Source organism: Diabrotica undecimpunctata, chromosome 3 (assembly GCF_040954645.1).
Source record: "Diabrotica undecimpunctata isolate CICGRU chromosome 3, icDiaUnde3, whole genome shotgun sequence".
In the NCBI taxonomy this organism is placed as follows: Eukaryota; Metazoa; Arthropoda; class Insecta; order Coleoptera; family Chrysomelidae; genus Diabrotica; species Diabrotica undecimpunctata.
The window spans coordinates 125305544-125330544 of record NC_092805.1 but is presented as its reverse complement, the minus strand read 5'-3'; the positions used below and the strand labels follow the sequence as shown (position 1 = coordinate 125330544).

At 32.8% G+C, this 25001-nt stretch overlaps 2 protein-coding genes across 3 annotated transcripts in view; one reads left to right on the top strand and one right to left on the bottom strand.

Moving 5' to 3' along the window:
- The window catches only part of LOC140437369 (glutamate receptor ionotropic, kainate 2-like), a 96100-nt gene extending 91019 nt beyond the window's left edge, over nucleotides 1–5081 (top strand). Inside the window, exon 14 of the mRNA XM_072526858.1 lies at nucleotides 908–5081. Within this exon, the coding sequence (XP_072382959.1) occupies nucleotides 908–1148 (241 nt within the window). The 3' untranslated portion in view covers nucleotides 1149–5081. The remainder of the gene's footprint in view (nucleotides 1–907) is intronic.
- Nucleotides 5082–13660: 8579 nt separating this feature from the next.
- LOC140437367 (glutamate receptor ionotropic, kainate 2-like) overlaps nucleotides 13661–25001 on the bottom strand; it is a 64992-nt gene continuing 53651 nt past the window's right edge. Inside the window, exons 11-12 of one of the 2 annotated variants that reach the window (XM_072526857.1) lie at nucleotides 20700–20815; nucleotides 13661–14415 (exon numbers count right to left, since the gene is read on the bottom strand). In XM_072526857.1, coding sequence (XP_072382958.1) covers nucleotides 13948–14415; nucleotides 20700–20815 — 584 coding nt within the window. In that variant the 3' untranslated portion in view covers nucleotides 13661–13947. The remainder of the gene's footprint in view (nucleotides 14416–20699; nucleotides 20816–25001) is intronic. The other variant, XM_072526856.1, reaches the window with a different exon arrangement.

Genomic DNA, 25001 nt, shown 5'->3' with positions numbered 1-25001 from the left:
ATTTCAAAAGTCTCTCTTGCTCCTTTTCGTAACTTTTTTTCATTTTATTACGACACAAAACACAATACAATTTTCTATAATTTACAACCAACCTTATTACGCTAACCTAATAATTTCAACAAATGAATTGTAGACTAAACAAAACAACTGCATTTTTAGCACACACAGACTTATTAGAACTCAAAAAAAATGACAACCGATACTCGGGTTTCGCGGCGCTCAGTCGTCAGAGGATCTGAAACCCATAAGTAGGGTGTCATTTTCAAAATACATTTTTAGAAAACTTTTTTAACCTAGCGCTTTATAACAGCCAGTACATCATATCCGAGGTAAAAACCTAATGATTTACTAGAAAAACTAAGTTGGGCCTGGGGGTGGGATATTTTTTGCTTCATTTGGGCGATTAACGTGTTAAAACTGTTTTAATTTTAGTACATTATATAACTGACTATTTAAAATATCAACGTAAACACAATAACAATATCGACTTATGCAAATTGTTGTGAAATACTGTTCTAGTATATCTACAATGACTAATTATTATTGATTCCGATTCTAATTCCGTCCACGTATATATACATATTTTTATTTAAACAAGTATGTGTTTTCCAATGTCACTCGTTCACTAAGGGTTCACTCGGTTACTTGTAACTTTAATTATAAATCATTCGAATATTGACTTCTTATTATACTGTAAGCATTTTTGCACTTTAAACTTCAGGGTTAAAGCCTTACCACAAGATAGAAGTTCGAAAATAAGAGACCTTTTTTTAGTTTTTATTTCGTTATAATCGACATTTTGTAAATTATAAGCTTTTGGCAGATGTTAAAAAGAACACCACTCATAAGAAATTTTTTTCTTGCGAAGGTAGTTAAGTTTTTAACATGTTTGTATATTTTGTTATAGATTTTCTGAAATGGAAAAACCGATGGGAGGTGGAGAGGATGTCATAGAGGAGCAGTCTGATGATAAAGATATTAATTACCAAATAGTGAAAAATGCTCACAGCGCGGAAACTCTGCAAAGCAATCACAGTAGTAAAAGTAAAAAAAGCAGACGAAGCAAAAGTAGAAACAAAAATAAGTTAAGACCACCAAGTCTAAGTAGTGCCCCAGTTGGATGGAGGGATGCTCAGAATAGAGTTTAGACTCAGTTTTTAGACCTACAAGTACAAGTTTTAATTTATTTTAAAATAATCACACTGACATTAAAGTTAGATCCAATTATGCCTATATACATAATAAATTTATGTAATATTCCTAAAAATATATATTCTAAAAACAAAAAGATCCAACGCAATCAATGTTTTTAGCGTCCAATCAATTATTGTTTAAATTTTGCAGTTTACAATGTATAATAATACTTTTTTTTTAGTACTATAAGTTGTGTTGTCTAGACAACTGACTATTGTAACACTTAATTATGCATTTCCGCAGTTTAAGTTTTAACTTATAGTTACAGAAGCGTGACCTCATTTTTGAAAAAGTTGCACGAGCGACTTCAATTCTACATTTTAACTTATTATCTGGGTCTAGTTGATCAGTAATATAACAACTTAGATTTTTAAAATTGGACATTATTTGTATTGGTATTATTCTATCCATCTATTTTTAATAGTGTATTTTAATAAGGCAAACGACTAAATACATACCATCTATTTTGTTTTTTAACAATTAATTTTTAGTTTCATCTCTCTTCCTACCGTGTTGATGAGCTTAAAAGACATTGCAATCCATTTCGGTCATCGCTCAATATATCTTTGTTATCTGCTTAACTTAATTTATTAGTTTTCTATTAATTTTGACACCATATTTCAAGCTGTGCAAAGCTCCTTTAACGACTCTATATAAATATATGTTAAACTACAGTGGAGACAACACACAATCCTGTCTGAATCGTTCTAAAATTTTACAATTTTTCCATACTGAGCTGCAACTATACCACTCTCTTAGGTTTCTCAGCCAGGAAATTCTTCGTCCTCCTATGGATCTTTTAAGGTTGATTTTAGCTTGCATTATGAGCCTTAATATCTCATATTTCGCACCTCTAGTAATGTGGCCTAAATATTTTATCTTTCTTGTTTTATAACTGCATTTGTAACTCCTTGGGTCCATGATATTTTCAAAATCCTTCTCTAGCACCACATCTCAAATGATTCCAACTTCTTTATATTATCCACTTTTAGTGTTCAGCTGTCTATTTGATACAACAAAGTCGAGAACACGTAGCATCTTAAGACTCTTATCCTCAGCTCCAGAGGAAGGTGTCGATTAACATTGTTTTTACTTTTATAAATGCTTGTCTTGCAATTTCAATGCGTGTGCTTATTTCTCTACCTTGGTCATTGTTATGATTTACCTAGATTCCCAGATATTTGTAGTTATTTACTCTTTCTACTTGTTTTTCCTCGATATCTAGCATTCCTACCGTATATTACTTTGAAATAATCATGCACTTGGTGTTCTTAACGTTCATTTGTAGTCTATATAGACTAGACTGTCTGCAAAAACAGCGGTGTCGTCTGGGAATCTTATGCCGGAGGATTTTTCCGTTTATTGATATACCCTGTTGTTCCTCTGATATTGCTTCCTTAAAAAAAAAAACTTTGCTTTACAGATTAAATAACAATGGGAACAGCATGAAACCCCGTCTAACACCTTTTTTGATCTCTACAATTTATCCATCGACATTTTCGATTGAAACCTTTGTTTTTTTGATTCCAGTAAAAATTAACAATAACCCGTATATCTCGACTATCCACATTCTTTTCTTTTAACAGTTTTACGATTCCTGATGTTGTACTCAATCAAAAGACTTTGATAATCTATAAAGCAGACATAGAGATCTTGTTTTATATCTAGTCGTCTTTCCGCGAGAACGTTAAAAGCAAACAGAACCTTTCTCGTTCCTAGTCCTCCTCTGAATCCAAACTGGGTGTGTTCTTATTTTTTGTATAGTCTTCTATGTATTATTTTGAGAAATATCTCAAGTGTGTGGCTTATTAAGGAAACTGATCTGTACTGGGAGCATTCTGTCGCATGTACTCACTGGTAGTGTTACAAACGTGGACAGCAACCAATATTCGGCTGTTACTCCTTTTGTATATACTTTGTTAAACAGTAGAACTTTGCATTTCTAATTGCCTGTTGCAATGAGTTTACCATTATCATTTTTGAGTATCCCACAGTGTGCTCACTTTTTGGTATTTGTTAGTTCGCATTTTCTGTCGCATTTTCTGTCATGCTCTTCTATTTCTATGTATTGATCTGTTAACCACTTTTCCTTGGCCTTTTTTATTTTTACTTTAATTCTACTTTGTAGTTCTTGATATTTTGGCTTATTTCTCACTTTGGCCTTTCTCCTCTCTTCCATTAATGCTAGAATTTCTGAAGTCATCGACTTCTGTTTTTTATTTGTCTTTTTAGGCTTTAAACTTTCTTCTGCAGCCTTTAGTAATGCCTCCTGAATATTGCTCCACTCATTGACATCTTCTGATTTTAAGATTTCTTCTCTTACTTCAGTTAAATTTAAGTTGACTTGTTGGATTACTTTTTGATGTATTTCTCTTTTTCTTAATTTTGTATAATCAAACGTTGGTTTATTTTTAGGTATTACAATATTTTTTAGTTTCTCGTGCATTCTGCTATCAGCGGGTTATGGTCTGAGTTGACATCTGCTCCGGAGTATGCTTTTACTGCTTTAATTGAGTACTTGTATCTATTTTTGAGTAATATATAGTCTATTTGATTTCTGACTATGCGGTCTTTGTTGTCTGCAGGAGATCTCCATGTGTATAATCGGGTAATTGGAACATTGTGTTCATTATTGCAAAATGTTCATTTTGACAAAAATCCACAAGTCTATCCCCTCTTTCGTTTCTGTCACCTAGTCCAAATTCCTCAACATATTTGTCAACTTTTCCTCTCATGACTTTAATATTAAAGTCCCCCATTACGATTGTAATGTCTTCTTTTTTAATAGATCTTAAAATTGTGTCTAACTCCATGTAAAAATGTTCTATCTTTTTTTCACCCTTATCCGCTGTTGGTGCGTATACTTGAATTAAGTTAACTTGTATGTTTGTCTTTAGCTGAACCATTATCACTCTCTTTAAGTAAGGAGTAAAGTTTATAACTGGTTTATTAGTTTCTGTGTCTAACAAGATTGCGACTCCATAGCGATGAGCCGGATCGTTGTTTCCAGCATAATATATCATGCCGTTTTTGGTTATAAGTTTGCCAGTGTGTGGCCAGTGTACGTCACTTATGCCCAGCATATTTATTTTCATTCTGGTCTTTTCTTGTATTAAATTGTCTAATTTTCCTGACTAGTACAAGCTTTTTACATTCCATGTTGCAAGTCTTATTGGTCTACATTTGTGTATTCTTAGAACGTGGAATTTTATTATCTAAACGAGGATTTTGCTTGCTGTCGACCTGGAAGGCCTCGTCTTTTACGTGATCTTTTTCTTCCCTGTCGAATCTTGGTATCCGGATTCCATGATCAGTAACGTCCTTTTTTTGCGTATTTACTATGATGAATGACTATATCACATGCTTTTTCATAATTAATAAAAATGGCCAAAGACATCTTTACGTTCATCTGTACATTGCTGTAGAAAAACATTCAGTTCAACAAGTGCTTCTCTAGTTGGAAACTAGCTCAACAATACAATTATTTGTAAAACAGATTGTAAACTAACAGAGAAAAAATTAAGTAGACATTTATGAAAGTTAATTTTTATTCAAATACTATCTTTAATGAAAAGTAACCACAATTTTAGAACTGAAAATATTGTGAAAAAGTGAAAATCAAAACGTCCCAATATCTGTATTTTACATTAAACTTGTGATTTATTTTCATTAAAGATAGTAAATGATATTAAAATGGAACAAGAGAATAACTTCAGAACAAAGAAATGAAAATTTCCGAAAGTCAGTGTATTTAAAAATACTATTTTAATTAAAGTTAATGTGTTATTGTAAATATGTAATAGTGAATTTAGATTCTCAGCTTTAATTTTTTAATTAATGTAGATATTAGATTACCAGTTTACAAAATAAAATAGCATTAAAATATCTTCGTTATCTCTTTTTTAATTTAATTTAACCTCCTTAGTCCCAGCGTCATCTACAAGCATAGACATATACTGCCCTACTAAGAAAGAACCCCGTATCTCCAAAATTTGAAAAATTGGGATTTTTGCACCATATGAATAATTATGGTTTATATAACAATTTTACATAGAGAAAAACCCGTATTTTACATTTCTAAATATTTTATGAAAGAAAATAGTTTCCCCGTAAACGCCAAAAATGACTATTATGCTTAGTATAAACCTGGCATTTAACGCTTCGTAGTAAAAACCTGGTATATGCTTAGCAGATACGGGTTTTTAACGTAGGATAAAACGATATGCGAGGTTTTTTCTAAGGAATAAAGCAACACCGCTAATAGTTTCCACCACTAAGTGGACTTACGTTAAAGAAAAAGAAGAAAGTTTATGATTATCATGATTTCGTCGAGGCCGTTAAAACGTGTAATTTGAATCGTGTGGTGGTGAAAGAAATGGGGGTTTCCGATTTTCTTATCTGGAAAGACTTATCACAGTCAAAATTAAAGAAAACAGAGTCACGTGTTTACCTATCACAAATTGTTAAAGTAATTGTGAAGACGTAATTAGTAATTGTGAAGAGAGAGCAAGATTTTACACGTTAAGATTAACGTTAACGAGGAGTTGATAGAGATGGACTTTTTGCAGGCCAGATTGTTAAAATCTGGGATAAAGGACCTCACACCTGTGACGAAACCTTCTGGGATTGCTAAGAAGAGAAAAGAACAAATATTAAAAATCTTAGGTCAAATTTTAACGGGAACCCCCATCAATTTTGGGAAGAATTGCCAACTTCCGATTAATAATAATTTTCATTTTGTATTTTTAAATGAACGTTTTTCGTAAATACTTATGTTTTATTCAACAAATGTTCACAAAAAATATTATTAAAATATTTAAATGTTTTGCCTTTCGTGGCAGTTATATAAATTTTATAATAATTACATAGTTAAAACCAAGCTTAAGAAAAATTTGGATAATACGTAGTTTTAGCTAAGTAAACTCTACATAATTCTTTGCTTTGTTAGCCCGTATGTCGCATAACTAATGTCCATATGGTAATTTTGCAATTTTTTTTTTGAAAAAAGTTAACTACGATGCTACACACTCTACCCTAAATGATTTTGTGTTATTATTGTACCAAAAGCACAAGGGATTAAACAAAAATCTTTTTCTCAAAACTCGCTATAGTGGAGATACGGGGTTTTTTCCTAATAGGGCAGTATAATACAGGATAGACTGATCGTTGAAATACCTGCCCGTTCCCCCAGTGCGACAGAGAAAACTGACGCGAGGCAGTCCCTGTAACTCTTTCTAATGAGCCGGGTTTATGACCACATGACCTTCTCATTGGTCATTTAGGTCACGTGGTCGATAAACCTGGCAAATTAGAAAGAAAAGCAGGGAATTCTTTGTTTTAGTTTTCTCTGTTGCACTGGTATCACAACGATCAGTCTATCTTTAATTTTTGCTATTATAATTGTGTGTGAAGAGTGGAATTTATTCATATGATGCCTGTGTATATAGCGATATAGATTTCTTGCCAGGTGCCGTTACTGATCGCTAATTTCCAGAAGAACATAAAAATAATGAGTTAAATTCTTCTAACTCTTTAGCTTTAGCTCTTTAGATGATCTTAGCACAGCAGAACCAGCAAGTGACGAAAATCCAAACACAACACAATCAGAAAACAAAAACCAAGAAGATATGCTTAGTAACAAATAATGCGCCTTTAGAAGTCTTGTAGACTTTCGAGGATTTTCAAAATGAGAACCACGGAAAGCCAAAAATATAATTATTACAGACACTCCCAAGAAAAAGGCAATAAAAGAAAGGTACAGGACAAAAGCGAAAAAAGGAAAGAAAAGATTTAAGATACAGGAAGTACAAAAAATTTGGAAGAAAGTATTTGCTGAAGATTTCAAAACCACCGAAGAAGAGCCACTATTAGATTCGTCATCAGGGGATGAATGTTTTATTAAAATTGACCCCGGCGATTTTTCGAATCTGCATAGGAATCCGACTAAAGGACGAGGAGGATTTTATCTTAGTAGAGTTAACTGATAAAAGAGAAAAAAGAAAGATATGTTTCGATGGAAAAGTCTTAAAAATGAGCTAAATAAAAAATGTGAAGTTTAATTCTTAAAACATCAAAAATAGGAGTTGAACACATTTGTATTCCACGAAATAGCTGACAAAGCTGTTGTTTCTCCAAAACGTATTAAATTTTTGATGCCTCCTCTAATTCTCTGTAAGTTGAGAAAGGGCTTCGTTTATGTTTAAAATAGATTTTAGTTTATTAAATATTTAGTACCCTGTATTACTTTCTTAAGTACTTTTCATTAATACATACATCAAAATAATCTAGGGGACCGATATCTATTAATACCTTTAAATCAATGTTACCTGCAAATACAAAAACAAATTTATGTTTTTAATCTTATTTGTTGTTTTGTCGATTATTGTAGCATTTTAGACAGTAAGGATGATAAAAATGGCTATAAAAATGTAACAAAACTTCAATATGCGTTTTTGTCTATAACATAAAAAATATTATTTTTCTATTGGTACCTGTTTTCGATGTCTATGTGGATTTTTATTTAGTTTTACAATTGCGCCAATATTGGAGAGACATCACTTAAATCGCGAAACGCAGTGGCGTGGTAGAGGAATGCTTCAAGCTGGCAGAAGTGGTAACATTTTTTTTTATAATTAAAATAGCAAATAATTTTTAATCCCTTTACCCCTGTTGCTGGTATGCCCATGGCCATATCTGCAAATATACACGCGAGTGGTCTTGTTTACCATTAGCAAATTTCTATTGGAACCTTCCGAACTATCACGGAGTTCTCAACGTACGGATAGGTCCTATTGAACAAAAGACGTCGAAGTAGTATATTTTATGGTAAAGCATTATTCACCTTTTTCGGTTCCAGGCGATTTCTTTTTGGTAAATTTGGTAAACAAAGTCGTAAAAGTACTTTATAGTATTTTTCTCTAAGAACCTAATTTAAAAGATTTTATCTCTTCTTGCGTTTCCAACGACGAAAGTGCCGTTACTTTCTATGTTTGTTAGAACCTTTCTATCTTCCTAGAAATGGAAAGAGTCTGGCCTGTCATTTTTAAGTGGGGGATATCCCACCTTTTTTGGAAAGCTTGGTAAATTTTGAGAGGAAAAAACTCACTTCTGACAGGGCAGTCTTCGAGTAAAGACGCTTGCTTCTCTTAACGTTTTCTGTGAATTTTTTTTTAAGTGTGTATACACTTAAATATTTGAGTATCTTAATCTTATACCATATTAGATTAAATATGGTTATAAAGTACCTTTATTTTAATTAACTTCAGTGCTTCATACTAGTAATGTATAGTAGCTTCAGTGAAGTAGTGTGGCAGTCATCGAGATTTATTGTAAGTTGTCATAATCATATTACCTTCAATTATCTAGGCGAATAAAATGGTAATCATATTACCCATTCCTGGACGAATCAGCGTCAAACTATTTCATCACCTGTACTTAAGGTTAACTACCGATTTAGCAATTTAATTAAAAGAACATTTAATATTTTCATACGAACTTGCAATCAGCTATTAAGAACTCCTTACTAATAATTATTACGAACATTTAATTCTCAGTAAGAACAGTTAATCACTAAACAAAAGTGAGAGACAGATAATTAACTTAAAACCCAGTGCGTCTGGTTTAATTTTAATAATACAGAAATCCTGTAATATTGTTGTATTCTTTTGAATTTAACTTTAATTAACTTTGTTTTATTTGCTATTCATTTTTTTAACCCTACACTGCTCAATGTATCATATATGAAACATACCGAGAATGTACATGTATAACACAGTGAAATAATATTAAGTCCAAACAGCACTATGTAACATATTCGATATATACCACTCTATTATATATACACATTTTGTAATCTGGCAACGTCGTCTAATATTTTATAAAACGCGCGAATTAGTCAGTTATCACTTAACCGTCGTTTTCACGATAACGCTGATTAAAAATTTTTTATAGGTGGTTATTAATGAAAATTGAATGTGCAAAATTGCGTTTTCTGGTTATTATGCATCCACAAGTCATTCAGTATTAGTTTTATTCAGTATCTACTATTATTTTTAAAGGTATGGTAAAAAATTTGTTTGTATCTATTATGATACATAATGTAATTTGGATATTATTTAAGATGTCTAGCTGGTATATGAAGAGGCGTTTATCGGATAAAGAATTGCAAGTTATAGTCGACAATTGGGATGATAGTGAAGATGATTGTGATGTAAGTGATATTGAAGACTTGAATAATAATGTAGATTTAGAAAATATAGACATATCAAATATTCCAGTGGTATTTGAAGACACAATTGAAGAAAAAGTAAGGGCCAACAAGCTGTATTCCTCCAAAAGATATTCGAACAGATGCTGTAGGATATTGTCCAATCTATACTAGCGATCGAACCCGATGCAAAAAGCCAAATTGTAAGAAATTAACCTATGTTAAATGTGACAAATGTGGTTTGCACTTATGTTTTAATGAGGCTTCAAACTTTTCTTTCAATTTCATCAATAAAATATTGTACTATAAAGGTAAGGTCCATTCGCTCAACTCGGGCATATTTTGACCGATTCATTGTTGGAAACCTACAACACAAAATGTCCTAGACCACAGTATTAACAGCTTAGATGAACTTTTATTACAGACTTCTTTTATTGAAAAAAGAAGAATTATTATAAATAGTGGTTGTATAGTAATTTCCAGCAACTTCTAGTCTGTCAAAAAGTAACTAAATTCACTAGACAGTTCGGACTGGGAATAGTGACCAGACTATACTTAAGTATTTTATTTCATATATATAATTTTGCTCAAATGCACTTTGTATCAAATTTGATACATTACCGAAGATGTCCTGAAATAAAAAAAAATAACGTTAAATTTTTTTAAGTTATTTTTTCGGACTTCTTTATAAAATAGATATACATAGAATTTTTTCCAATCTAAAATTTAAAATTGAGCATTGTAGGGTTAATTTACTGTACCCGTTATATCGAGATAAACCCATAAACAGCGAAGGGAGATTTATTCAGCTTTAGTGATTTTTTTTAAATACTATCAGGCTCTCTTCGCTGATAAGTTAATTTGTGCATGATTTTATTATATTGTATTTGTAAAGATATTTCTTAATCATAATACTGTTTATTTTTATATGTATACAACCAATTAATATTTGATGAGCATTTTTTTATTTGTGGTTACATTCAGATTTCAAGTCATCAGAATTATCCAAATTTAATTGTGTTGTTGAATATATTGTTTTTTTTATCAATGAATTTGATTTAATATAAAAATCTAAATAAAGCAAGAAAAGAATTTAAACCAAGGATCGGACTATGTAAGGATAAGGAGGGGCATACACTCAATACAAAAGAAGAAGAATTGAAAAGGTGGGTGGAACACTATAAAGAACTGCTTACTATCGAAGTAGAAGATCCAAATCAACACCCCCAGGAGCAAACAACAATACACCATTGGAGCCTCCATCAATTCAGGAAGTACGGGATGCAATAAATCACCTAAAAAATAATAAATCTCCAGGAAGTGATGGTATACCCGCGGAACTTATTAAATGTGGAGGTGCTACTCTGACTAATCATATATATAAAATCATACTGAGAGCCTGGAATGAGGAACAAATCCCAGAAGAGTGGTGTATTGGGATCGTTTGCCCGCTACACAAAAAGAACGATGAATTAGAATGTAGACACTATAGGGGAATAACCCTCCTTAATACAGCATACAAAATATTTTTGAGTATTTTATATGGTCGCCTAAGTGAATATTCAGAGGAGCTTCTTGGCGAATATCAAAGTGGTTTTAGGCCTGGTCGATCAACAACAGACCAGATCTTTGTGTTAAGGCAAATACACGAACAAACCAATGAATTCAATATCGACACATACCATCTTTTCGTAGATTTTAAATCGGCCTATGATAGTGTCCTAAGAAATAAATTGTATGAAGCCATGGATGAATTCCAAATCCCCGATAAACCGATAAGATTGGTTAAGGCTACAATGCGTAAAGTTGTTTGCAAAGTCGAAATACAGGGCGAACAATCACAGGCATTTAAAACGCATGTTGGGCTGCGACAGGGAGATCCGCTGGCGTGTCTCCTTTTCAACATAGCTTATAAAAGGAAAAGGCGGTCAGGGATGCCCAAATAGACAGCAGAGGAAACTCTTTTTAATAAATCATCCCAAATTTTGGCATATGCAGATGATGTTGATCTAGTTGCCCGCACAACACGCAAGCTAGAAGACATGTATACCACCTTGTCAAACGCCACAAAAAATATGGGCCTGCAAGTAAATGAAAATAAAACTAAGATAATGGCATCAACACCCAACAATAGAGCCAGAAACATCGGCCACCAATTCACGGTTGATAATTCTACCTTTGAAGTGGTGGACAAATTCCCATACTTAGGCTCCTTGATCACCAAGGAGAACGTCATGACGAAAGAAATCAAGCGAAGAATAATCCTAGCAAGCAAATGCTATTTTGGACTGAGTAGACATATTAAAAGCAGAAACTTAAGCCAAAAAACAAAAATAACCATATACAAAACCCTTATACAACCAGTGTTGACATATGGGTCGGAGATATGGACCATTTCCAAGGCAGATGAAAATCTCCTGCTTATATTTGAACGAAGGATCCTGAGAAGAATATTTGGTGGCATCTGTGAAAATGGTGTTTGGAGAAGGAGGTACAACTACGAGATATATCACAGATATAAACATATATCTGGTGGTAAAAACGTAGTATCCTTTATAAAAATAGGAAGACTAAGATGGGCAGGACATCTGGCAAGATCACAGCAGAATAACCCTCCTAGAAGAATCCTTATGTCACAACCTGTGGGAAGTAGAAATAGGGGTAGACCAAAACTCAGATGGAGGGATGGTGTAGATGAGGATGGTAGATAAATAGGCCCAGCAAACTGGCAACAGTTGGCAATGGATAGAACTGACTGGCGTAATAGACTTAGGAAGGTCGAGGCTCTTTTATAGGGCTGTAGCACCAATGATGATGATGATGAATTTTATTTCTTGACTCCTAATCAGTTTCCTGAAAAATAATACCTCTGAATATTTGCTTATTACATTAATATAGTATTATACCTTCGAGCAGGAGAAGGATCAGGCTGATTTAATTTCGTAGATAAGTAGGTGAACGGAGTCCACCTAATATATTTATTATTTGTTTATGTAGTGTGTTGACAAGATTTATTTGATAATTAACTGTTGATATCTTTCCTTAGATTTGGTCTCAGAACCTAAACATCTTTCCTTATCTCTTTTCGTTTCTAGGATTTCTTAATTGTCCCCTTGAACCCAAAAAAATAAGTGGCGCCCTTTTTCTATCTTATCTTGTCTGTGGTAATTTTACGGATCTATATTTTTGTTTATCATGTATCTTTTCTAATATATCTTATCCTGTCCTATCTTTACTTATTTCGTACGTTGGACCCACTCCCGGTTCCAAAAGTTGGTTTCGAACCCACGACTCGCTCTCCACCAACAATCTGGCTGCCATCCACACTGTATCCATTGGTGACCTTCCTAGCACCATCCAAAAAAGGTTTCCGAGGTTACAAAGTCAAAGAGATGTTGCTGAGGCCCTCCAAACGAACAGAAGTGCCATTAATCGTTTGTGGTTAAGATGACAAGAAACTGATGATGTTGCTGAATGCCATAAAGTCCGTACAAGTATAACGAACCAGATTGAAGACCATTTTATTAGGTTGCAGACTTTGCGACATCGCCCTATAACTGTATCACAAGTACAAATGAGGCTGAAAGAGATCCACCAGGTGTTTGTAAGTGGCCAAACCATTCAAAATAAACTGCATAAAGTAAAGTTAAATACTCGCAGACCTGTGAGAGTGACTATGTTATCCAGAGGAAGTCGTGCTGATCGATATCAGTGAGCACAAAAACACGCAAATTGTTACAAAATGTTAAAAAAAAGGAAATTTGTTAAAATTGGAAAAAAAATATAATTCGGGATACGTTCTAGACGGACTATACTACTTTGTTGGGAGTTGGGGGCAAAAAATTAGTTTTTTTTGTTACCATTTTTTGACTTATGGAGTTTTCTTTTAAGTTTATAAAGATATTTTGCGATCATTCTAAAAAAAAAAAATGCTTATTTTATATTCCCGACATTCTTTTATAACTTTTTAATAATAATATTTTAATCAAATTATTTAAATTCGTTCTGTAATCGCGCATTTTGTTTTTGTCAAAATGTTAATTACCGAAGTTAATAACAAATAAATATTTTTGCAATGTTTTTTGTCTTACTGTTGGACAACTGTGCTCAACAGTGCGACAGAAGCAGCTGTTTTAATTAATTGCCATAAAATATTCTATTTCATTAAAAACACAAAATTGGTAGCAGGAATATTGAAACAAATATTACAGGTTCAATATAACTAAAAAACTAGTCAGTTTTAAAAAATAGTAAACAAGTTATGCCAGTTACAAAAAATGGTCTCACTGTTGGTAACTGTCCCCCAGTGAAAAAATAAAAAAAATAAAAAAAAACAAAAAAGTAAGAAAGACAAAGCTAACGTATACTTCAAAGAAATAAATCTATAATAATACAAAGAAAGATAATTGACCCAAAAAGCCTACATACTAAAAATAAGTCACAAATTACGAAAATGAAGAAAATGCGAAGAAAAATATAATATTGTACCACACTCATCATTGTCTTAAAATACCGCCCTATATTTTATTAAACGAAGGATAACCACTTTATCGTTTAAAACTTTCTTCTGAACCAGGTATCATAAATCCGTATGGCATTGGTGAAGTAGACTTTCCAATCATTGCCGATTTTCTTTTTTGTCTTAGTCGTGCTCGAGAAATTGAACTGGACCTCGACCTTGATTTGTGTGATTTTGTTTTCGATTTTGACTTTTCTTGCTCTTCTTGTTGTTCTTCTAACTCGTCTTCCCCTTTTCGACTATCTCCATCCTGCGATTTTTCCTCAATCATCAAGTTTGCTTTACTGGCGTTATTAAAATCAATATACGCATGCCATTCACGTTTAAAAACTTCTTTAAATGGTAATTTTGTTTTCTTGCCTACGCGAATCATATGCAAAAGATGTTCAATTAATACTAGGGCAACAGCTATTAATGTTCCGTAAATGGTGCAGTAGAAACAACCTTCAACATTGACCATTTGCATTGGCTCTGCTGCGTCAGGTTCTGTGTCACCCTGAAAGATAAACAAATTATCAAAAAGTTGGGATGTTTCTAAAATAATTTGCAATATTAAAATAACATGTAATATGTAAAGTATTAAATAGGTAATAATAATATTAACTAATATTGAAAACTGAACATTTAACTACGCAAATAGACTAGTCCAGTCAACGACGAAAATGTCACTGAGCGTCTAAAACTCATACAAACAAGCTGAATTTTACCAAGAATATCAATTTTGGGCCCTCAAAAACGATGCAAAAAAGTTTACCACTCATACCCCGGCTTTCTCATACAACCTCCCCTCGTAGAGGGGAGGTAACGGAAAAAATCAATTTTCCTAGAATCGGTACGCAGTGAAAAAAAATATTTTAAATAAAAAATATAAGATAAACCCGGGGAAGTGTGATTGTGGAGCAAGTGTGACTATACTATATAAAATCTTCTACAATTTAGAGATGCCAGCGGCATCTTATGAGTAGAAACTTAAGTTCTTGAAACTGCGATCTATGCAAATACGTAGTTTGTAGAAAACAAGTTATTTGATATTTGACCGTTGGCGTATGTTAGTACGAATTAACTTGTTGATGCTAGTGTACAGACTTTGTTTACAAATTTTGTGAGAAGCGAGTATTAGGTGGTACGTAAATATTTTATGGTATGAAAGATTGTTTAACAACTATATTACGTTGTATCATTATCATCAATCAGCCAATCGCGTCCACTGCTGGACATAGGCCTCCCTCAGTTCTTTCCAGTGTTCTCTACACAGGGCCGCTTGTAGCCAGTTTTCTGCTACACGTTTGATATCATCGGTCCATCTAGTCGGTGGTTGTCCTTCTTTTATAGTTTCTGGGCTCGGCTTCTATAGTTTCTTCTTATTACGTTGTAAGTTATAAAAAGAGGTGCTAATTTTAATTTTTAAATGAATTATGACAGGTCACACTTGCCTTGTTTATATTGCCTACTGGGGTAAATGAGACCACGTGTACTGGGGCAACTGTGAACTTGCAAAACTATCTTTTAATTTTTAATTCTAGATTGAACATGGTGAGAAACTATAGACGGAATTCGGATCGAGCAACCAAATATACCCAAGATGACTTAAATCATGCAGTGTCAGAGATAAAAAGAGGGGTTTGTTCGATATACCGGGCACATAAATTGTATAATATTCCACAAACATCATTATTCTACCATGTGACTGGTGCTTGAGGAATTAAAAACAAATCGCAAGGGAGGGCTCCAGCGATTCCACTCCAAGATGAGACTAGATTGGCCCAAGGTCTAAAAACTATGGAGCAGTGGGGATTTGGAACCTCCAGACTGGAACTACTAGAGATTGTTCGAGAATTTGTTACCAAAAATGACATAAAAACTCCATTTACGGATAACACTCCTGGGAATGAGTGGTTCGGGAGTTTTAAAAGACGTCACCAACTTAGCATAAAAAAACCCCAAGCTGTGGACTACTCAAGAAAGAAAATGACAGATTCTTTCATCATCCAAGAATATTTTGATATTCTCAAAAAAACTTTAGTTCAGCTAAAATTAGAGGACAAGCCGCAACTCGTGTAGAATATGGACGAAACATTCATTTCTTACGACCCCAAAAAAACCAAAGTCGTGGGACCTAAAGGTAAACCAAGTTCCAGAACTACTTTCGGTCCAGGAAGAGAACCACCATGGTTCTTTCGGCAGTATCTGCATCAGGGACGAAGGCACCACCACTAATCGTATTCAAGCGAAAAAGTATTTGGGATTCCTGGCTACCAGATAACAAGAACTCATTTCCGAGAACTGCTTATGCAGTAAGTCCCAATGGATGGATGGAGAGTGACGTATTTTAAAGAATGAAAAAAGACGCAAAAATTCAAAAACCAAAGAGGATTAATAAACGAGAAGAAACTTTTAGTAGCTCAGAATGTTGACTCTGAAGAATATTTAGATCCTGAAATATTTCAAAAAAACGAGCAAATAATTAAGAAAGAAGTGCCAACAGTTGGAGAGTTAAAGACCCAAATCGCGCTGGGTATTTGGGTTGTAGAGTACACATCTAAAAAACATGCTAAACATTTTATTGGAAGAATTGATAACAAGATTGAAAATTAATGGAAAATTTGCTTTTTAAGATATAAAAAGAGTAGTAACACCTTTTTTTGGCCTGATATAGTTGGATTGGATAGTTGAAGACGATATCGTAATAATTTTACCAGAACCCGTTAAAGACAGAAGGGATCATTTTATTTTTGACGTAAATCTTGTCAGGTTGAACCTTTGAATCATAAAACGTTTGCAACTTGCTTAAAAATAAATTATTATATATTATATAATTATATAATTAAAACACTAAAAAATTTGTTTTTTCTTGCAATTTTAAATTATTTACACTTGCCCCAAAAATAACACACGCTGGCGCTGTTGTAAGCTAAAGTCCATTGTTACACTTAAACCAAATCGACAGGAAAGTGTGAACAATGGATACTTAAAAAAAGTTAACATAATTTCCACATCTGATGTTACGAACGTGCCCAAATTTAAGTATATGTAGTAAGGTCCGTAAGCATTCTAGCAAGAAAATATCGTGACTTAAAACATCTCCTAAATCATGCAAAATATGTCATAAAAATCATTTAACAAAAATTGTATTAACTTAACTGTAAAAATTCGATGCCTTTTAATCGGAGTGTCTCATCAACAAAAGCAATAAAGCCATATTTTGTAAGCAATTTTTGCATTTTGCCGCAAAAGATGTTATAATGGTGTTAAATTTTTGCCATTTTTTACGATTATTATGAGAACAATAAAATGTATAACATCCATTGCATGATCACTATGGATTCCATCATTAGAGCCCAATTTTCAAAACCTACAATATGAAATTTCGCTTTTGAGCTTTGGCAACAAATGTAAGGTATTTGAAATAATATGCCTAAAAACGCTGAATTTAAACTCCAACACTGTCTTCGTGGAAGTATTTCCGGTGACGTGCGATCGTGCTAAAAATAAAAATTAAATAGCGACCAATCAATGTAAGTGATCAAAAGATATCCAATTTTTACCGTTGAGTTGACACAAATTTTATTTAACCTTTTCATGACTGCGCAGGGTATTTTAGGTACCCCAAATGCGGTTTTGTTATTACAACTTTTTAAAATATTTTTATTTTTTTTTTGTTCCTTCAGTTAATCGTAGAAAATACATTACTAAATCCTTTTTTTATAAAAATTATTAGATTTAATTTCAATTTTCTACTAAAATTGAAATTAATTACTTGGGGTACCTACGTTACCTTGCACGGCCTGCTATGTATTGAAACCATATACGTATATTCCTGTCGTCGGCCAGGAATAATACATAAACAATATTCTATTTTTAGATCACTGTTAGTCTTTACTTTGCTTTGTTTCACGTATGTGTATAGTTCGGAGAAAATGATGCGACGTAAATATTATACTGAAGAGGAATTACGTAAAATTTTAGAAGAAAGTGAGAATAGTGACGATGAATGCGGGCTTAGTGATAGTGAATCATAAAGTACGGACAATGTCGAAGAACAAGAAATAGTTTTATTATAGATGAAATTACAGTCCTTGAAAACGAAAGCGAAAAATCTACTTCTGAGCCACTTGCCGAAATACTAAAATCGATATCTGGATATGAATGGAAAACACAACCACCTGAACCTACATGGCGCAGGGCTCATAATATAGTAAATTGTCGTGAAGGTTTACAAAATAATAGGAGAATATACATTTTAAAAATAAACAAACGTTTTAATAAATTCGCAGTTTGTTTTAGCATGGCTCTTACTTAAATAAGAGAAGCATTCGAATGCTATATAAATGAGAATATGCTCATTAGAGAATATAATACAAATCGATATGGAAAAGAAGTATATACTAAAAAATTTAATGAAAATTATCCTGCTGATCAAATGGTTTGGAAAAATTACTGAATTATACGCTTTCATTCATCATTAATCATGCATCAAGGAATCACGGAAGAAAACTTCACTTGGCGGAAATGTGGGCCGAAAATGAACTATTCAAACAACCATTTTTACTGCTGTAATGTCTTGAAATAGATTCAAGATGATCTACAGACACATAAGATTTGATGACCCCTCCACAAGAACAAATAGAATAATAGAAACAAAAGATAAAGTACAAGCAATTCGCAATACATATGATTAATTTGTAAAAAATTGCATTGATAATTATGCACCTGGTGAAAATATCACAGTCGATAAGAGGTTAGCTACATTCAGAGGAAAATGTCGATTTAGAGTTTATATAAAAAGTAAACCTAGTCGATATGAAATAAAAATTTGGGTTTGTTCGGACTCTGATATTGCTTATATTTTGAACGGTCCCTATGGTTAGCCGAAGAACTGCTAAGATATCAAGTTACAATTACGGGAACTCTTAGGGCTAACAAAAAAGAGATTCCTGCCGAATTTGCTCCAAATTTTGCGCGCGAAGAACTCTAGGTTCCTCTATTTTTGGATTTTCTAATAATCTCACATTAGTGTCCTATGTACCTACAAAAAAGAAAGCAGTTATTCTTTTATCGACACAGTTTCACAGCAGTGAAATATCCTCTGATGAAAAAGCAAAACATAAGCCTGAAATTATTTTACACTATAATAAAACCAAAGGGTCCGTTGACACTGGAGATAAAATGACCAAAGAATATACATGTGTTCGTTCAAGTAGGAGATAGCCATTTAGGATTTTTATGGAAATTATTGATATGGCTGCACTCAATGCCTATATTATATTCACTAAAAAGTTTCCCGATTGGAAAATTAATGACCGAAGTAGGCGAAGGATTTTTTTACAAAACTTAGTAGACGAACTTACACTCCCAAACGTTCTAAACCGGAAACAGAATAGCAATAATTTTCACAAAACTGTAAAAACCGCAATAGATATATTTCTTTCTAACAGTAATGCTACAATATAGCCTCAGAAAAGCCTGATAGAGGAACTCAACATTATACAAATCGAAGATGCAGCTTTTGTGCTAGATCACGAGATAGAAAGACTAAAATATCATATAGTATATGCAGAAAACACATTTGCAACATACATCGAGAAGAAAGTAAAAAATGTGTATGCCCTGACTGTAAAAATAATGAATTTAAAGATTTTTAAAGGTAAAAATAAAAACAATGTATATTTTTTTAACAATAAAAACAAATTATTTTAGTTACTAGTGCTTCATTGTATAACTTTGAAAACAATAATGTAAAATTTAAATGAATTATTAAAGTATTTTAGTGGGGTACCATAGTTACCCCACACGGCCTGAAGCGCAAATTTTAGTAGCACGGTTCCGGAAAGGTGCTAAACCTACTAAAAAATAATGTAGTTTCCGAGGAGTGTGTAAAGATTGTAGACAGTAAAAAGTAAATAGATTGTAAATATATATACATAAACATCTTCTCGGAAAGAACCGCGTTGAGAATTTAATACTCGACATTTTGGCACCCATTTTGGAACCATTATCAAGAGAGACGCGGTTCCGTTCGAGTTCAGGGTCTTAATCTACCTACTAACCTCACTCGTGACGTACCAGTATTGTGTTCTGTATAAACATAAAAACCGTCAAACGACACTGGGGTCTCAATCTGCTACTCCTCAGTGTCGAGTCACTCGGGGTTAGTAAAATTATACCTAGATCTAAAATTAATACTATTACAATAATTAATATTAAATTCAACAGTCTTTTGGCTCATTGCGAAGAGCTTTTGACATCCTCTTTGATCTCTTCAGGGCTTCCGAGGTCTCAGTCTCCCGAGCCCCAGACACTACTACACTGATCACTAATAAATGCATTACTGGTACTGGGAACAGAAGACGGTTCATTCATACCATCGATGGTAACGTAGTTTGGGTGGGGGTTAGCGTAGGGATTGGCGCGGTGGTTACCGAGAACATTCCTGACAGTAAGATGACAGAAATGTTCGCGCCAATCCACACGCCAGTCTCTCTTTGTCTTAATATTTGCTACTGATGTAATGTAAATGTTACTCTAAAACAATAACAGAAGAACAAAGACATGCATATTGGAGAAAGTCTCTTGAAATATTCTAAAAAGCAATCATTTTAAGACTCTGTGATGGATATCATGAAAAAATAGGACAATATCACATTATTCTCGTAAACTGTATGTTAAACTTATCTCTGAAAACAATTGTGGTTGAATTCTGAAAATATGCACTTTCGTATAACTGTTGCTAATCTATACATGTAACATATTCGAGGTATTTAAGATATTTTAAGTTCATACCTGGCAGGCACCTCCACCTCTTCGGTCTTCCCACCACTTTTTCTTTATATCGTCGAGAACATGATTTTGCTGTAATTTAAGTAATGCTAAGCTCAGCCGTTTCCTGTAAGGAGAGCCTGAAACAATAAGCAAATGTTATCCTGTTTTGTTGTTAAAAAAGATTTATGGATTTATGACGAAATGTATTCTTCTTTAATAAAATATTGTAACAAACCACAGCCCCTACGATTGTGATGCCAATGGAGTGCGGCGTAATGAAATAACCAAAAACTGCGCTTTAGCAGAACTTTAGCGTGTTTATGTTTTTTAATATACACAGACAAAGATTATTATACATACGATGAAATAGTTTAGGTTATGAAGTTTTCGTTTAATCATCAATAAATGCACATCTATTTGTTATGCTTTTTTATGAAACCCCAAAAATTTCTGAGAATTAAAAATATGTGTTAAAATTTGGCATCCCAACGTGTGGCATAAAATTTGTCACCCAACTTGAGGCAAGAAATTATAATATGGATAAATCAAAGTTTTAGTGGTTAATTAACGACGAATTTCACCAGTGCAATACACTGACCTATTTTTTTGCACCATTTCGGAGTTGCAGAAGGCTCACATTGTCCTCGACGCATCAAGGAATTTGGATATCGGTTAAAATACTTGGGAATTCCAAGGTTGGCCAAATCCAAATTTCTAATTGATTCGATGCAGGGAAATTCCACTTTCGCTACGTAAAACAAAGGATTTGTTTTACATAAAAGCAGGTGGATTTTCTCTCATCGGTCAGTCGAGCTTGCCTCTTCTACTGTAGACCTAGTCGGTGCTATTATTGTTCCTACTAAGTTATTGTTTTATTTCTGATTTCTTATATACCATTTTTATTTTAGCATTATTGTATATTCAGACCTTTTCAGGTTAGAATATTACTTTGATCTATATTTGTTCATATACTGATTGTTTGATATTTTAATTGGTTATTTTGATTGTTTATTTTTCTTGTATTTTGTGTCTAAGTTGTTCTTCCGTAAGTTAAGAACACTTAGAAATATTTATCTTGCTTTTTTCTATTTTATATTTTGATTTGTACTTTGTCTAAGTAGTTCTTTCCGGTAAGTCTAAGAACTCTTAGAAATATTTCTCTGAATATTCGACTTGTTATTTTAATTGTGCGTCTAAGCCGTTCTTTTCCGGTAAGTCAAAAGAACACTTAGAAATATTTTCATAATCATTGTTGCATTATTATTTCCGATATTTTACCTAAGATATTTTTCTTAAGTTAAGAAAATACTTAATACATTTGTTACTTTCATTTTCTATTTTATGCTAAGTTGTTTCTTCCGTAAGTCAAGAAACACTTAGCAATATTTCCACATCTTTTCTGTATTTGATTTTTCGTATTTGTAAGTCGTTTCTTCCGTAAGTCAAGAAAACACTTATAAGTATTTGTATTCTTATTTTTCCATATTTGATTCTCTTGTTTGTTTTTACTCTAAGTTGTTTCTTCCGTAAGTCAAGAAACACTTAGAAATATTTCCATACCTTGTTTTATATTTACATATTTCATTTATCTGTATTTCTGTCCTAAGTTGTTTCTTCCGTAAGACAAGAAACACTTAGGAATATTTCTGCACTTTTCTATTCTTTTATCTTGTGTATTTTACTTTTCATTCTAAGTTGTTTCTTCCGTAAGTCAAGAAACACTTAGAAACATTTTCTTTGCATTGTACTTTTATACCATTTTATTGTTCTTGTTTACTAAGTTATTCCTTCCGTAAGTCAAGGAATACTTAGACTATTTTACCTGTTCTGTTTTCTATTTTTTTGATCTGTTATTTTGTAACTGCTCCTTGGAACTGTTACCTATAACAGATACTTGTCACGGTAACCGTTATTTTATACCAGTAGCAGTATTAAATCATTTTATCAGTGACAAGCAAAGATGGTCAACACCCGGTCTAATTCCGAGGACAGGAAGAAGTCCGCAGAGCCGGCAATGGGTCCTACAGGCCCAAATGCCCCCTCTCGGCAACAACATAGGCTCACATAGAAAAAAGTGGTTCAGTAAATCAGGCTCTTTTTGGCTGTTAGTTTTTTTACACAATTTTCTGCTTCTTATTTAAAAACTGAACATAATATTTAATGAAAATCGTTTGATAAAATTGCCAGAGTGTTTCGGCAATTATATGTTTGAATAACTCTGCTGCTTTACAATATGGCTTTGGGATTTATTACTAGACTATACGTGTTTAAACCTTTTGTTTTGTTGAAAACCAGAAGTAATAGAATAAGAAGTTGAAAATATTTTACTGAAATTTGGACATACCAGCGACTTGGTCAGTATTTTCCAATTTTATTGCATGCAAAATCATTCGTATAATTTACGTTTCAAGTAAAATAAAGACTTTCACGAATATTCGATTTCGATAAATAATTTCGAATCAGATTCTGAAAAAGTTTTAATCAACATAATGCTTGTGCGTCGCTGTTGTTGCAAAGTAGTAGTCTTTCGAAGTGCCCTTCGCATTTTGATGGTATAAAAGAACTCCAATGGAAATACTTTTATTAGTGCCATAGAAATTTATAAAGATTGCGCATTAGTGTCGGACAAAAACGCATTTCGAGGAATCGCAATACTTTTTGATGACTTTGCTCCTAATTGGTACCAAGGCGTTAAGGATACTATTTTTATAATGTCAATTCTTGCACCAGAAAATTGAATTTTTAGAATATTTTGTTAGCGAAAAGGGCATTAGTCCAAATCCTTACAATTTTAGCGCCATAAAGAATTACCCAGTACCAACTGATGTTAAACAGTTGGTACTGGGTAACATTAACCAGGGTAATATTAATGGCTGAGATATTAACCAAAAGTTAATATCTACGCCTATTTTTGCTATATATAGTCCAAATGCAGAAACTGAACAGCATTGTGATGCTAGTTCATAGGGATATGGATCAATATTATTGCAGAAGCAAGCAGATGGGAAATTTCATTCTGTATTTTTTTTCAGTAAAAGAACTATTGATTATGAAACAAAATATCATAGCTTCGAGTTAGAATGTCTTGCAATAATTTATTCTTTAAAAAGGTTTCATGTGTATGTACAAGGCATTTCTTTCAAAATCTTAACTGATTGTGATAGTTTTAAGTTATCCATGTCCAAAAAAGACATAAACCCTAAAATTATGAGATGGTGTCTTACTCTACACGATTATAACTATGCAATTGCACATAGGCCAGCAGATCGAATGAAGCATGTTGATCCTTTGAGTCGAATAAATAGAGTGCTTATTCTAGAAGAGGATACATTAAAACAAACTTTAGCCATCATACAAACCACAGATTAAAATATAGCGCGTTTAAGGGAGCAATTAGAAGAAGATAAACACAAATTTTTTAAGTTAAGGAATGGACTAGTTTGTAGAAAAATCAAAGGAAAAATATGTTTCTATGTACCAAAAGATATGAAAAGTCATATTTTAAACACATATCAAAACAATATGGGTCATTTTAGTGTTGATAAAAGCTAGAAATTAATTACAGGAACATATTGGTTTCCCCAAATTAAAACTAGAATTAAGGAGTATATTAAAAGTTGTTTAAAGTGTATTAAATACAACCCCAAATCAGGTAAACAAGAAGGCTATTTACATAATATACCGACAGGAAATTTACTATTTGAAATAATTCACAAAGATTACTATGGACCTCTTCCAGCAGTAGGTAAACTAAAGTAGGTATATATTTGAAATTATTGATGGATTTACAAAATATGTAAAACTTTATTCTTGTAAAAGTACAGAGATACTAGTGAAGTTATTAGACATTCAACTGATTATTTTTGGTATTATTCGTTTCCCAAATAGATAATCCCTGATCGAGGATCTTGTTTCACATCAGGAGAATTTTCTAAATTAATCGAAGAGTATGAAATCAGGCATACATTTATTGCTTCAGGATGTCCTCGAGCAAATGGACAAATTGAGAGGGTAAATTGGTTATTAACTCCCATATTAGGTAAACTTTCTAATGAAAATCAGACCAATTGGACAAAAGCATTAAGTAAGGTAAAGTTTAGCATAAATAATAGTATAAATAGGTCTACAGAAGAAACACCCGCTAAACTACTATTTGGTAGGGATCAAAGAGGAAAACTTAGAGATAATATTAAAGAGACATTACAGTTACTAGATGAAGAAAAAATATGCTTGAAAGACATTAGATCAAATTCAGAAGAAAGAATAGTTGCGTCACAGGAAAAATGTAAGAAGATGTATGATAAAAGTCATAAATCTCAGGTT